At 44.2% G+C, this 15,931-nt stretch overlaps 1 protein-coding gene across 1 annotated transcript in view; it reads right to left on the bottom strand.

The window, feature by feature from the left end:
* MED13L (mediator complex subunit 13L) overlaps nucleotides 1–15,931 on the bottom strand; it is a 2,324,591-nt gene that overhangs the window by 652,647 nt on the left and 1,656,013 nt on the right. The window contains exon 17 of the mRNA XM_069619219.1: nucleotides 1,160–2,097. Coding sequence (XP_069475320.1) covers nucleotides 1,160–2,097 — 938 coding nt within the window. The remainder of the gene's footprint in view (nucleotides 1–1,159; nucleotides 2,098–15,931) is intronic.

The raw sequence follows: 15,931 nt of genomic DNA, 5'->3' as shown, positions 1-15,931 counted from the left end.
GTCGGTAGATGCCTGGGTCTGAAAATACTGAGCAGAGCTTTGACATCAAACCAATGCTTGAAAGTGTGCAGGAACCAGCAGAGCTTCCTCGTCCGTTGTGTATTGTGTTCTGTGCTTCAGACCTCAACTTCAGGTTCTACCTGCAAAGAATGTAGACCAACTGGATTATGTGGGAGATGTTAAGTGAAGGGGGTAACATACTAATAACCATTGCATACTTTCAAAACGTTGGCAGCCACTCAAGCCACTGAACTTTCTCCCAGGTTTCACTTGGGTCTGTATGAAGGTTTGAATACATGACACAAAAAAACAGGTTGCGTCGGTTTCGAGCAACTACAATCTCCGAGGATGGCAGTAGTCAATCATTTATGGCAACACCTGTACCCCACTCACTCTCATAGGAACAATGCCTGGCTGGACTCTGCTGAGTTGTAATAGGGGTTCCCTGTAGGGATATGTGGGGCTTAGCTGGTTAAACTGGACTCATACAAAGGCTGCCACCAATCAGTCCAACCCACACGTCTAGCTGCGCACAGGGAAAATAGAATCCCTTGGGGCACAATGCGTCTTGAGGATATAGGAGCTTAACAAATTACAGGTAGTTACCTACCTTAACAGGGTAGAAGACTGGCAGACATTCAATAATAATCACATCCAAGTAACAGCGGGTATTGAACGACCAGTCTGTGACCTCATGACAGAATAACGCTTTTCAATACACAGGCAGTCAGAAGATCTCACCGTGCACTATGAAAGGCTGAACAGCACAAACATTCTTTCAAAGTAACTTTGTAGAGACTACACTGGCTGTCTTGTTTGGCCATTTTTCAAGTTGCTCTGGAAATATTTAATACAATTAATAAGGCCTTAGTGTTTATATCCACAGGACTGAGCATAAATGCTGTACAGCCATTAACACATAGCTAATCCGAGACAGCAGACCTTTAGTCACATGATATTGGGACACAAAATGAAAAGCAGGGTAAGACAGTATGATTTCAGAATTTCGAAAATAAGCAACATATCTTTGGCTTGAAGATTGCCTAAGATAGTTCTGAAAGAAATGTGGCCGGCACGAAAGAGGCAGCATTGCAAAAGAGTAAGCAATCAAATTTGGCATAGGCACTGAACAAAGTAGAAACGTCTGCTCAAAACCTACCATTGTTATGTGGCCATTGGTGTATTGTGGAACTTTTCACTAGAGCTTCATCCACTTTTCCTCCGGTGGCATTGTCCACATACTGCCTCCCTTGCTCCAGGGCATTGAAGCACTCCACCCAGGCATCATTGCTCTCTGCCTGCACTTTGTCATAGTTCCAGCCTACACAAGGCAAAGACTTACGACTGCTGGAACAAACATAGTCTGGGCAGCTTGGCGAGGTAAAGGGTTGTGCACACTGATTCTGAAGGAGCAGCAGGATGCTCGATGGCGGCTCCTGAACTTTTCTTGTCCCATCTCCCATTGGCTGTTGAAGCAAAGCTTGACACATCAGCAGTCTCCTTTCTGCTGCCTGACCTATATCTGAAACCTTTCCAAAGATGTCCAGCTCATCCTCAATGAAAAGGCCTGAATTATAGCCCAACTTGCGGTTCATTATGGCACTGAAGCCACAAGTGCATCGATACTGGTCCTCATTGGATGAGTCAGGGATATAAAGCCCAACATCTGCACCTTTCACGTTCATGTTGCAGGCACAGATGCAGCAGCTATCAAAGTTTCGGTCCTTGAAAATGTTGAGCACAGAGTCTGATAAGATAAGCATGACATACAGACTGTGCGCCTCAGGAATTGGATGGGCATTGGCAGGCTCCACTGAGTTCAGAGGACGCATGGTGGAGGGGGTGGAGGCTGGAGAACACAAATCTGTGCTATCATATTTAACAGAGCCCTGCCCACTGGCAGTGCCCCCTCCGCGGGGAGTTCTTGGCGTCCTTGGCGTGCGGGGAGTAGGGATAGAGAAACGAGGAGTGGTCGGTGAAGGTAATACTCCTCCTGCCCCCCCATTACTTGCTGGTGCAGTGCAGCTACAAGTGGTGACTGGTGTATTTATTTGCAGGTAGTCTTGATCAGGAAGGCTGCCAACACTAGGAACATTCCTAGGAGAAAGAACAGACAGTGACTGTATTACTTTACTGGAAATAGAGAAGCAATGCATTGCAAATGGTTACTTGGTCTTTAGTCTTTACAGTATCAAAACCAGACAGAAGAGTGTCAATTTTGCTTTCAATGTGCACCCATTTTCATATTCCCGAATCCTGCATCACTAACTTTTATTACCCATTTCCTTTATTGGAATTCAACAAACAACAATTCCTACTTAATGATCGGTATATTGCCTGCTTCCAGTAACGCAAACTATCATTGCTCAACATCTGCATGGACACTGCCTCCAGGCTCAATCATTCCAACCAACAGTTTCAGTTTTCGTACCTTTGTTTTGTAAACTGGAAATCAGACTTGAATGACAAACGGACCTAGAAATTGATGAATAACAACAGATAATGGAGTGATGAATTAGTCTTACTGTCGCTCAGTGCTGTGACTCTTGTACTGGTAAATCTAAGTTTCCATCCACTACAGATTCTTGGGAAATTAGTGCAACATTACTGGAAATCTTCTAGCAAAGCGAGAAAAAGAAAAGCAGGAAGCCTGCCTCTGCCTCTTTTAGACATGTGCCAGCTTCAATCTCTAAATACTACGATCTCAGCAACTACATCGACAAAGAGAATGGGCAGGGTCAACTGTAGGAAGGAAGCAAGGAATACTGTTACAAGAGCCACAATAGCGATAATACCTTAACTCAGAGCATGTGCATGCAAACCTGCTGGCGTATGAATGTTGTGCCCCTCCAGGACAAAAGACACTACTCAGCTGGCATCCTGGAGACTGGATCTCTGGTGAAGAAAAGAGTTTCCGTGAACAGCAAAAAGATGCTGCGGGTTTGAAAGATTTGGTTCAGTCAATGCAGCGGCTGAATCCATTGGTTCCCAAAAGCAGTGCTCTGGAACTGTGAACATGTATATAACCTTTGTCTGGGGTTTGAAAGAACTCTGGATCATGCTATAAGGCCTACTTGGCAATGATGGGAAGGTCTCCATGATAAAACCAATAATTTCAGTTTGTGCCAAATCTGGCAAGGCAGTGAAGAATTGCCCCTCCTACAGATTATCTGCTCCGAGGAGTTTTGACTTTGGCTACAAGCTTTGTGAGTGTTCTACTGGTCCTACCAGGATCAGGCAATAATTAGAAGGAGCAGGCAGGAGGAGGACAATGTACAAGATCTGGTAAATCCTGTCCCAAGACAAAAACAAAATAAAAAGGATTTTGACTGCCTTAACTTACGTTTGATTTGATTGTTTATTTATATAGCGCCTACACACAATGTGTTTCAAAGCGCTTCAAGGCAAGGGAGGGAACAAGGGAAAATACAAGCCACATTCTTACAGGCCATGAACAGTAAGGATGTGAAATTAACTACCATACTCGGCCTGACGACATTTCAGATAGTGCAAGAGCCAAGACATAGATAAGGAAGGGAGGGGGAGAGTGGGAAGGAAATGGAAACCGACAGGCGACTACCGTACTAGGCCTGACGACATTTCTGGTAGAGCCAGAGAAAAACAAAAGGTGAGGGAGAGGAGGAACAAAACAAGTGACTATCATACTAGGCCTGATGACATTTCAGATAGTGCTGGAGGGGCGGTGGGGAGGAAAAAAACAGTAATGGGAGGGTGGAGGAAACAAGCGAGGTTGCCATCATATTAGGTCCAGTGACAATTCTGATAGAGTAAGTGCATAGAAGAAAGTAAGGGGCGGAGATAGGAAAATGGAAAAGGGAAAGGAGGAGAGAAAAGAGTAAGCAGTCAAAAAGAGAGGAGAAGCAAGAGTGGAGAGCGAATATAATTGCAGACGTCAGTAGTAACACAATGTTGCAAACCAGGATACAAGATGATGTTGAAGTGATGTTTGATCTGGGTGTCAGTAAAATACATTCTCCAATTTAGTTCAGGAAAATAATTGTAATCGTTATGGCTCACTAAAATGCCCAGAATGCCAAAATGGAATGAATTCCTACTGCAAGAGATCACATGGTTAAGCGGCATTAGGCAGGGATGCTACCTTCCATTTTATTGCATGGTTATCAAGCCCCTCTTCTTTGCCCCAGTACTATACATATTTTATTCAAGGAAGGACAATAAATTGTCGCCATTTGCAGATGTCATGCTGGTATCTGTGTTACATCTACATGACCATAAATGCTGTTGGGAGGCTAATTTGTGAAACTAGTTTTTGAAAAATTGCTTTTTGGAAAAAGATGGACTTTAAAAACATACTCAACACATTTTGAGGCTGTGTTAAAAACATTTGGCCAAAAACTGCCAAATTCACACTGTTTGCCAACTGTGTTCTGCAAAAGTCACTTTCACATGAAAACTGTTGTGAAAACTTGCAGAAGTGTCTCTTATTTCTGCTTCATCACCAATATAGAGAAAATAGTTCTGACAGTATGGTTTACAGGCAAAGCTTTATAAGTTTAAGAAGTGGTCAGAATGGGCACGAACCTCAATTGAATATCTATGGGTCAACATACTGAGACTAAGTTTTCTTCTATGGGCTAACTACCCAAAACACCATAAGGTGGTTAGGGAGATGCAAGACAGACATGGCAGGTCTTTGTGGATGGGCATAATATGCAACCTGACTTAGAATATGTATTTGTGAATGTAGTAGTTTGAAACACTGCAGCCTGATTTTACAGGAACTGAACAGTGGCATCAAGGCCATAAGGAAAAGAATGCGATGAGAGAAAGCAAAAAAGGAAGGCAAAAAAGAACAAACCATGAGTATTAAGTCTAGCTTTGAAAAGGACAAAGTCTGAGAAAGCCCTCAAGGCAAAAGGAAGAGAGTTGCAGAGTATAGGGCCAGATATAGAGAAGGCCTGGCCTACGAAACGGGCCAGCCAGTAACGAGGGACATTAAGAAGCAATGAGTTTGAAGAAGACAGAACTTGAGAGGGGCAGTATAAAGAAATCTTACAATAATCCAAACTACCATTGAGAGCAGCCGCATTGCGGGCACATGGTAGTTTGGAGGAATGTAATGAAGCACCCTCTTGAGGAGTTTCAATTTAAAAAAGCCAGTGCTACAAACAGTTTTTAATAACCTGCACTGGAATGGGGAGTGAGCACTTACTGAAAAGTGGCCAGAAATCAGAGGTCCAAAGTTACTCAGTGAGGATGAGCCCACCACCAACACCTTACAACAACGCCAATTTATGCTTATTCACTCCCCAATGGCTTCAAGACAGGGCCAGAGGAGACACGCCGTACTGGCCCATTCAATGTCCAGCCTGAAAAGGACCTGGGTGTCACCCGCATGTGTAGAAATGGAAACCATGGGAGAGGATGAGCCTGGCTAACGGCTGAATGTAAATATTCAAATGCAGAGGGAAAAGAGCCCAGCATTGAGGAACACCACAGGTGAGGGGAATGGGAGAAGTGAAACAGATTGTGAATGAGAAGGAAGGCAGCAAATGAGTACAATGCAGTACCAGCAATACCCAACTCCAAATTCTGAACGGGACGTTGGCATGGTCAATAGTGTTGAATGCAGCAGAACGGTCTAATAAAATAAGACCAGCAACTCTGCCCTAGTCACGAATCATGGTCAAGTTGTCAATTACTGATACAAAGACTGATTCAGTACCCATAAGAGGGCAGAGGAAGCAAAGCTGAAAAGGGTCAATCACACCAGCTAATTCAAGAAAATCTCCAAGTTGCAGAGTGACCATCGCCTCGATAACTTTCATCAAGAAGGGGAGAAGGGAGATATGAGGGATGACGGCATCTAAGGTCGGTTTCTTAAGAAGAGGGACAACCAGGGCAGGATTTAAAGACGCAGAAATATAACCCCACAACAGAGGGCTTACCTGCTTTTACCAGAACCTCGTCAAGGTGGGTCACTATCAGTTTAATGAGGCGAACAAGGATAGCATCCAGAGGAGAGGAGAGGAGATGTAGATTTCAGACTAAGGACTAATCAGGTAACAGCAGCACAATCTATGAGCTGGAAGGAATTCAAAGTTAGCAAAACAGAGTTAGGTGATGGAGGCGAGGGAAACTGTATAATGGGAATTTCAGGACCATTAGAGCAGGTATTACCAGCCCAAATGTTGACTTTTTCTCATTAAAAAAACTAGATGGCTTACCAGATAGACTCAGAAGCAGGGACAGAAGGTAAAGTGTTGGGTGCGGCCGAATCGCTAATCGTTTGAAACAGATGTTTAGAAGCATTCTCTGAAGTGCGTCTTCACATAGAAAAATCACTTAGCAGCTCTTCTTGCTTTATGGTATGCCGACTGTTTATCTTTAAAAATAGACAGCTACAGGATCATATTCATGATGCCATTTACGCTCAAATTGGCGGAACTGAAGACGCATAGCAGTAAGTTCTGCTGTGTACCAGGAGCAAGAAGGGAGCTGCGATTTACAAACAAGCTTTAAAGTTGCTAACAGTTGTATTAGAGAAAGCTGTGGCAAGATTGGCCAAAGGTGGAAGAAAAGAGTCAGCTGAAAGAGAAACGAAGTAAGAGTTAATAGTATGTGCTAAAACAACGGGTTCACCGCTTTAGAGCTCCTGAGTTAAGTTTTAGGAACAAAAGAAGAAGTTGCAATATTTTAAAAGGTATCCAAAAATGATCAGTCCAGCTTAAAGGAAGAAGCAGGAATACTTGGACTAATGAAAATGGGCAAATATCAGGTCAAGCGTTTTTGACCTCTGTTGTGGGTAGGGCCCACAACATGTTGATGCAGGAAAACAGTCTGCCTACAAGAAAAAGGAGCCCCAATAGAGTCATCCAGGTAGGAATACGCACATTGAGAAACAAAGACAAATAGCAATTAAGGGTCAACAGTAGCTAGTAACGATAGCGAAACCCAGAACAACAGATTTTCCCTGTGCGAGGGACTGCACACTACCCAAACATCTTAAACCAAAAGACATTAAATGCAAAGAAAACGACAAGATATTCAGTTACGTAGATTTGTAGAAAGAAACAAAACAATGAAGCCAACCAGTAACAGACTCTTGAAAAAATAATTTTTCCTTTGATTAAACTCAAGTAAAAAAACAAAAACACAAAAAAAAAAATAGAGTCACCCAAAGCATTAAACCAAATGTCAAAATAGCCAACCACAAGATGATTTTGGTAATTAGTAATACATTAATCAAGCAATGTTAAGAAATCCAGGTCATGGGGAGGGGTGCAGTAAGCCATCAAAATGTGGACAATACAAGATGGAGATAACAATAGTTAGGCTAAGACCGCTTCTTAGTGCGCTTAGACCACTAATTATGTGTAGTATGGTGTGCTGAAAAACTAGTATGTTGCGGTTCTACCCTTAGCCTCATGTATAATAAACAGATAGCTGATTATACTAGTCAATTGTGCTTGCCACTAATGTTTCCATCATAACGTTTGATCAAAAGATAAATCTGTACAGTTAGTACATAATCAAGAGTTACATTTATCAGGTTTTGATTTTCTTCTGATCACAGCCGACACATATTGCTGGAGGTCGCTTAACTAGTTCGCATGGAGGAGTATCGTTCGTTATCGGAATTAACCAGACAAATCACTCCAGCTAAGAATGGCCATTCACCACCACCCACAGAATCGAGAAAGAGCTATCAATCCTTTCCGTTAGCCGACCCCCATCAACACATGTCGGCTCTGCATTGTCCACAAGGCCTTCTGGGGCCTGGGTCCAAATTACCTTCAACTCTCCCTTCCTAAATATCTTCCTTCTCGAGCACTTCGCTCTTCCGCCTCCAACTCCCTCAGGGTCAGCCGCTTCTCCAAGCAAAGAGTTGGGGGGGAGATCTCTCTCCGCAGCAGGGGCCTCCCTCTTGAACAGCCTTCCTGCCTCCCTGAAACTCGAGAACCATCTCCGGTTCCGGGAGCACCTCAAAACCTTCCTCTTTGCTTCGGCTTTCTCTCTCCCTCTCCCCTGCTAAATCACTGAAACTGTACTGAATCAGCAACTGGGCCACTCACCAATCTCGGTCCTTGGCCCAGCCACTCTCCCCTGCACTGCCTTCCTGGCAACCCCTGCACTGCGGGACTGTCTGTATCCCTACAGCCCCCCTTCCCAGCACTTGTCTGCACTTATCTTGCACTTGCCACCAGCTGGCCCTTATTATTTATCTTGTTCATTACTAACCCTGTACTGCACTTTCCCCTCTCCCTTTCCCCCTTGCACTTTTCCCTTCCCCCCCTACCCATGCACTTGTGCGATCTGAATGACACCTGGCCTAGTAGGATTGTTGTCTGTCTCCCCTTGTTCCCCCATCCCTGCATCGTCGCGCCTTGAAACACTTGTGTATAGGCGCGTTACAAATGCCATATCATATCATATGAAAATCAAAACATAGTAAATGTAACGCTTGATTATGTGCCAAGTGTACAGATTTTGATCAAACTTGTTTATGATGTAAATATCTGTGGCAGGCGCAATTGACTAGTATAACCAGCTATCCGAGTACAAGATGGAGAAATGGAGATACACACAAATAAACATTCTATTTTCACAATACAGTTTAAAGGTAAAGAACAAGGCAAGTTATTCTTGTATATAAGGGCATTGCTGCTAGATGGGAAGGCAGCCTCACAATCTACATGCAAAATGGATTAACCAACCGGTAATGCTTGAACCAGATCGGGAGACAAGGTTTTTGTAAGCCAGTTCTCAGTGATGCAAACTAGATCGGAATTATGTTTGGATAGAATATCAAACATATTGAGTTTTATGTGCTACCAAGGAGCAGGTATTCACTAACAAGGCACGCAGTGCAGAGTGTGTGATTATGAGATAACACATGACTGCAACCATCCTGGTAGAGAGAGTAGTATTCGGGGGTGTCAACTTTAACAAGGTCTGCAGAGTATTACAACTTGGACAAGAAGGAAGCGCCCAAAGTTCAGACTTTGCATGAACTAGCGCAGATGGGCTAGACTTTGGCGCATAGTATCATAGGTGACCAATCAGCTAAAGGCTTGGTGAAAACAGTGCCAAAAGACTGACTATAGCAGGGAGCTTGAGTGGCAATAAAATATATGAAATATAGCAGGGACAGAATCAGGCACCAGTCACCTGAAAACACTAGTGAGGCGAGGCACCCTCCACGCTAGAAAAGCATTATACGGAGACAAAGTAAGTAAATTACAAAGGTTGAAAAAATAAAAACTATGTGCAGGTGCGTGCAATCCCTTGATAACGGGTGTCCAGTCAACCAGCACATGCCGTATTGTAGACATTCATGCAGCGAGATAAAAAGGAAATAACAATATAAAACTAGATCAAATAAAATTAACAGATTAAGGATTTCAGACAGTAAAATTCATGGTATACGTGATACAGCCTTACTGTAAAAGCATCCGAAAGAACGGGAAAGCCCAGAGCAAAAGAGTAGGAAATGACCAATCAGATCAAAGCTCGGTGTAAACAGTACAGAAAGACTCCCACTATAGCAACGCACTCGAATCCCAGTAAAATAAATGAAATATAGGAAGGACAGAATTAAAATCCCTGGAATCCAAACAGGGGCAAATGGGATTACTCTTGACTACCCTATTTAAGGGATTAATAGAAGAGAAGGATTAAAAGGAGGCAACCTGGTCGAGTTTTGTTTTTCGATTGGGATCGTAGCTATTCTTTTACCGAACAAACCCAGTTGTACCTTGGGGATAATGGTCCAAGGGAGGATTTTCATAAGTTATTAGATAGCTTGAAAGATATTTAGCTTTGGATGCTCCTTTATGTATGTTAAGACAGAATTTCAATTATTGCCAATGCTAGGGTTATTTTGAATTTATTTTAGGATCACTGACCTAGTTTTGGTGGGTTGAACAACTTCTGCTGAAGTCTCTCTGCCATTGCAATACTGTTTGGCTCATTAGAAGTACATGGGTCTGAGTTGCCCATAAGGCTCCGAGTCCCAGGAATGCTTAAGCACACCGGTTGTTCTATAGGCTGATTTTATCCTTCTACATTAAGGCAGTTGACCGGTGGTAGCAGTTAGTTTTGACTTCACCAAGGGTTCAAGCCATTTTACGCACTGGTATTCCAATGTACCTTTTTTGGTAGCCTTAGGCGGCCCAAATAGTATTCTTTAAACCCTGCTCTCAGTCAATTCGTTTTAGGGGCTTCCTTTGCTTAGAGCAACTATGAGATGGGCTCAAATGGCCGCTCTGCTCACATGGGCTCTTTGTGAGTTCAGTTTGGCAGCCTGCATACTGGTTTTTACTGGTTTGGACCAGTACCTGTCCTTGGGCAGGTCAGATCACATCAGGTGGGGGTTGTTTGTGTTGAATGGGAGATTGAGAGTCCAACGAGACAAATTGGCTCCCTGATATTTTGTCCTTGGGCCCCCTATAGTGATTGGTGGGCACACTTAAGCCAGCTCTTATAAACTAAGAGGAAGGCCTAAAAACAAGTATTGTTCTGCTACTGGCATTTTCGAATGCCCAGGTTTACTTACCCAAGTCCTCCAGCAGTTTGCTAGTGTTTCTGCAATTTAAGGACCAGATTTGGCCATACTGGTTAACTTGTGCGGTTGGCTAGTCCTTCCGTGCTGAAATCCTCTCCAGGGCTTTTTACCTCCAGCTTACATCATACCGCCATGTTTATTGCGCCTTGGTGGGTGTCACTGTAAAGCATAAAAGGGTACTGAGAGTCCAACAGTCTGCTTCATCTGTTCTTCTGGACATTCCTGGGTTGACTCCACTGCCGTCTTCTTTGCAGACCGTCTTCTGCTGGTTGGTTCCCTCATTGTCCTTTAAACATCTGGATCCTGATTTGCTAGAATCCCTCATTGTCCTAGAGTCTTTCTCACATTTGCTTTTGCTTCTAGTTTGAAGGGGAACCCTTGTGGGAATAGTCCTTGCTCTTTTCCATTTTTGGGCCCAGGTTCAACGCTCTACGAACCAAATACAGTAAATGACTAGAAAAGGCGACACATACTTACCAGGTTGTTTGCCTAACTGAACCAACTTTTAAGCAGCAAACAGAATGGTAACCTACCTCTGGTATCTGGGATGGCACAGCAGATTATTTGTGATAATCACCCTCAGGTGTTCTGGTGTCAGGGTTTGAGACTAGTCACACAAGGGCCTCAACTACATTTTGCCAATGGATTCCCCATTTTGCTGCATTTTCTTATGAGGCTTTTGGTTCTTGAAAAGACCTCAAACTCTTAAATCAAGTCTCCTCTGAACTGCCCTGGGATTATAGGCCAGCACATATGTAACCCGTGGGGAGAACTTTGACTTACCTGAATTTTCCTATACATGCAGATTGCCCATTGACTGTCTCGGTTACTTCTATGGGACATTTCTATTCACCTGAAAAAGTGTTCCAATGTGACTTTGGGGGTACTTGCCTGCCCATGGAACTTATTCCTGCACCCAGTGAAGGTCCAGTGAGCTTTTGGCCAACGACTAGAACTTAAGCACTTACCTGTGATTTTCCGTGTAGTTTGAAAGTCACGCTCTCCACTTCAGAAAATGTAGATGCATATTTACACTAACAATCATTGGTAACATTCCCTTTTTTGATTAAGTGTAATGTCTTGGCAATTCTTGATAAAATGTATCTTGCCTTTTGGTGGCCTCTAGCTGTGTTTTAGAATCATTTTCAGCCCTCTAGAAGCATTGACTGTGCATTTGTATGTTACTAAATACTAAGCCCTGGAGGTGTAGAAATACTGTAACTTTGTTGGTGTTGACACTGGGGAGCCTGGATTACTATTTTAACAATGTTTCCAAGTCTTGTTTCCTTTTCTTCTCACCCCTGGTCTCTATATGTTGTGTCTCCATCGCCAGATGGTGGACATACAATATATAAGGTGTGTTGTGCTGTGTCTTATCACAATGTGCTGTTTTTGTACATGCACTAGGCATTTTAACTATGTTTTAATGTCTGGCTCCTTCTACCCCTTTTCCACAATTTTTTTTCCATATCCTTAATCATCAGATTTCCATTTTTGTATGGGGTGTCAAGTATCTCGACATACTTACTTACCCAGTAATTGTCTTTCTGTGGCTTGTATTGGTTTGGAATCACGTGCTTTACATAGTCCACCATCTAGTGATTGGCTCAGAGTATTACAGCCATTTTTCTAACTCAAAAATAGCGCGTCGACAGGGGCCTTCCCGTCACTATACCTATCCAACATGCACAGGTACCCATGATCGCTCAGATGTCAAAATCCTCAGATTGTTTTTCCATAAGGTCTGTATGGGTTGTGAAAGCAATGAATTGTGACTGATGCTTTCGTTATTGTCAGGTTGCTTTTTCGCGGGGAGGCAGGGCAGGTGCATGGGATTCTAAGAGTCAAGTCACAGAAAGATGTTTATTGGGTAACATTGATCTTCTGGTGCTTGTGAATCTGCTCAGATTCACATCCTTTGTATAGAGTAGCAGGCACTACCTGAGGAAGGTGGTGGGCCCTTGCCTTTGCATTGACAAAACAGCATGGCGTCAATGTACGTACTGAACTCCAATTTGCAGCCTTACAAATTTCTTTACACAGAACATTGCCAATTAAAGGCAGAGTTGCTCCCGTGGTCCACGTAGAGTGGACCTTCGGCTTAAAAGGGAATGTCTTTTTACCAGCAAGGAACACTTAACGATCCACCTACCAAAGGTGACCTTGGTTACTGGATCTACTTCATGACCCACTGCAAAAGAGACAAAGCAATGACTTGTCTTTCGTTGTGTTTTTGTTCTCTCCAGTAAAACTGGACTGTTCTGCACGTATCTAGTGCATGTAGTGCTCCCCCCCCGCTAATTTGTGGGTTTGGAAACCAGGCAGTTCTATGGACAAGTCGATATGTAATTTTGAGATGTACTTAGGTGAGCAAAGCAGCTTCTGTGAGACAAAAGGTCCTGTTACGAACTGGGCTTTGTAGTTCACTTGCTCTTCCTAACAGATGTGACTGGTATTAACAGATGTGACTAGTATTAGAAAAGCAACTTTTTATGAGAGATCCCTTAAAGTATCCTTGTGCACAGGCTCAAAAGGTGCACCCATGAGTCTTTGAAACAGTATTGAGGGTCCCCCTCATGGGGGTGAGTGAGCAACAGGCGGATATATTATTTTAACTCATTCCATGAAGGCTTTAACAGGGACTTTCCACCAACACACCTTATGCTGGGATGTAGTGCGAGTTACCAAAGCTGCCCGATGTACTTTGAGGCAGGTATAGTCCAATATCAAGCTTAAGAGATAAAGGAGGTAAGTAACAATGTCTGCTGGTAAACATGTAATGGTATTGATGCCCTTTTGAGTGCACCATATTAAAAAACGCTTTCGCTTGTTGTAACAGCAGAATTCTGTGTTTGTTTTTCGGGTCTCCCTTAGTAGTTTCATACATCTTGCTGGCAGTTGCAAGTCCCCAAACTCTATGCCCTCAGTAGCTATGCTACCAAGTTAATTGTCTGTGGACATGGGTGTGTTAGCTGGCCAGGCTGTTGTATTAGTAAGTTCTGGATTGCCCGTAGTTTTAAAGGTGGTTGAACTGCCATCCTTAAAAGGTGGGGATACATTATTTACTTTGCCCATATTGGTGCAATCAATATTAGTGTAAGCCTTTTGTGTATTAATTTGTGAACTACTTTGCAGAGTAGCGGTGTACAGGTGTGGAGGGTTTGGGGGTGGGGTGTAAGTAAACATCCCTGGCCAACTCATTCATAGTGTCTTCCCTAATAACCTTTTTTGTGGTTACTTGATGCAAAGCTTCACTACTTTGTTTTCTGGGCTGTTGCCAACAGATCCACTGTTGGCTGCATCCATATCTTGAAAATCTGTTTGAGTGTATTTGTGTTGATTTCCCATTTCCCACTGGCGATTCTGCTGGACTACCTTGCCTAGGCTATCCCCTAGATGATTGCGATCTCCAGGAACTTGTTGCGCTTGAATGTATGTTACATTTTTGATACACCACTGCTATATGTCCTGGGCTCCGGTCGACACTGATATGCACTGTTCTCCTCCCTGCTTATCTACACTAAAGCTGTGCTCAATACGCTTCTATTGCATAGTCTTGTTCGGAAAGATACCAGAACCATCGCCGCATGGCTTCCATGCACAGGGGCAGTGAATGAACAATTCCGTGTGTGGAGGTAGTGCATTGTCACTGTGTTGTTTGTTAACACCAGAACATGTCCCATCACCCCTCTCCCCATCACCACCACACCACACTCCTGGAGAGAGGGCACGGAGGCAGACATCGCCATTCTGACCACATGCAGCTCCAGCAGGTTGATATGGCAAAGGCTCTCCTTCTGGGACCAATGGCTGCTCACCTGAAGGTCTCCTCAGTGGGTCCCCAACCTCTCAAATAGGCGTCCATGACCACCTTGATGTCCACAAGGGTGCCCAAAAGGACTTTCCTGCCTAAATGTTGGACCTGTTCCACCAGGATAGGTTGTCAGCAACCGACCCAAACACCTGCAGGACATTGGATATCTCGCTTGAATACTCGGACCACCGACTCCTAAAGCTGAAGTAGGGATCTCATCTAGAGCCTGGCCTCTGGCACGAGAAATGCAGGAGGCCATGAAGCATAAGAGATGGAGGAAGGTGGATGCTGGGAGTCGACTTGAGTTCTAGAAAAGATTGACCATTTGTGCAATGATGACTCTCCTCAGTGGGTCAGGGGTAAAGCCATACCCCTCCTGAGTGTCCAGGACTGTCCCAATAAGCTGAAGCTTCTGTGCCGGTGTAACTTGCGACTTTATTCAGGGAGAAGCGCAGGCTGTGCGGCAGCAAGAACATGTCCTCAAGGTACATCAAAACGTGTTTCAGGCACAACTTCAGATCAGCCAGTCATCGAAGTACAGGAATAGCAAGCCACCAGATCTCCTGAGGTGGCCGCCAACAATCAGCGAAGTGAAAACCTTGGGTGCAGAGGAAAGGGCAAAGGGGAGCACCTTGAACTAAAAATGAGTATCCCCAATGACAGACCTCGGAATCGCCTGTGCTTTGTGTGCATCGGCATGTGGAAATAAGCGTCCTGAAGGTCCAGTAAAACCAGCCAGTCCTGTTATTGTAGAGCTTGGAGAATTTCCCTCAGAATCACCATCCTGAACCTGTCCTTCCTCAGGAACTATTTTCAAGGCCCTAAAGGGTCCAGGAAGAGACTGAGTCCACCCTCTTACTTGGGGACAAAGAAGTAGCAGGAGTACCAGCTCAAACCTCTCTACCTGGCTTGTACCTCCTCCACTGTGCCCTTCAACAGAAATGCTTGCAGTTCTTCCTGGAATTCCAGTTGTGGAGGGCGGTAGTGGTCGGTCGAGGGGTTGCCTGCTAAATGCTAAACAGTACCCCAGTCCCACCAACCTGAGGACCCAAGTGTCAAAGGCGATGATCTCTCTACAAAGTGAGAAACATGAGGGGAGAACTCAAAGATGCTTCTGCTTTGTGTGTGTTATGAACATTGTGAGAAACCCGAAGGTGTCTCACCCGCTAGTCCCCGTGGATCTCTCTCTCAGGCGGCTAGGGCATGGCCAACACCTTTGGATCCAGACCCTGAGGGTGGACCAGTGCGGCAGGATTACCTGGGTGAGGGGCCCTAGGGGAATGGGACACTGGATGGTGAGACGCGGTATCCTTCTTCCTGTAACACCTTTATCCCATCTTACCCAATGGGATATTTAGAAAATCCACAAGCCTCAAGCCCTTTTCCTGCACAAACACTTACTCAAAGACAGCCCGATCTTGGAAAAAATAGACTCACACCTGAGCTGTGTACATGACCTGTCCCAATACTAGGTCAGGCAATTATCGGCAATGGCTCACACCTGACTTCCATTACACTTCCCAACACGGATAAAAGGCAGAGCATGAGATCACACTCTGAGCGAGGCA

The sequence above is a fragment of the Ambystoma mexicanum genome, chromosome 10, assembly GCF_040938575.1.
Source record: "Ambystoma mexicanum isolate Mex_15411 chromosome 10, UKY_AmexF1_1, whole genome shotgun sequence".
Classification (NCBI taxonomy): domain Eukaryota; kingdom Metazoa; phylum Chordata; class Amphibia; order Caudata; family Ambystomatidae; genus Ambystoma; species Ambystoma mexicanum.
The sequence above is the reverse complement of the archived record's forward strand: the minus strand, read 5'-3'. Positions and strand labels throughout refer to the sequence as shown.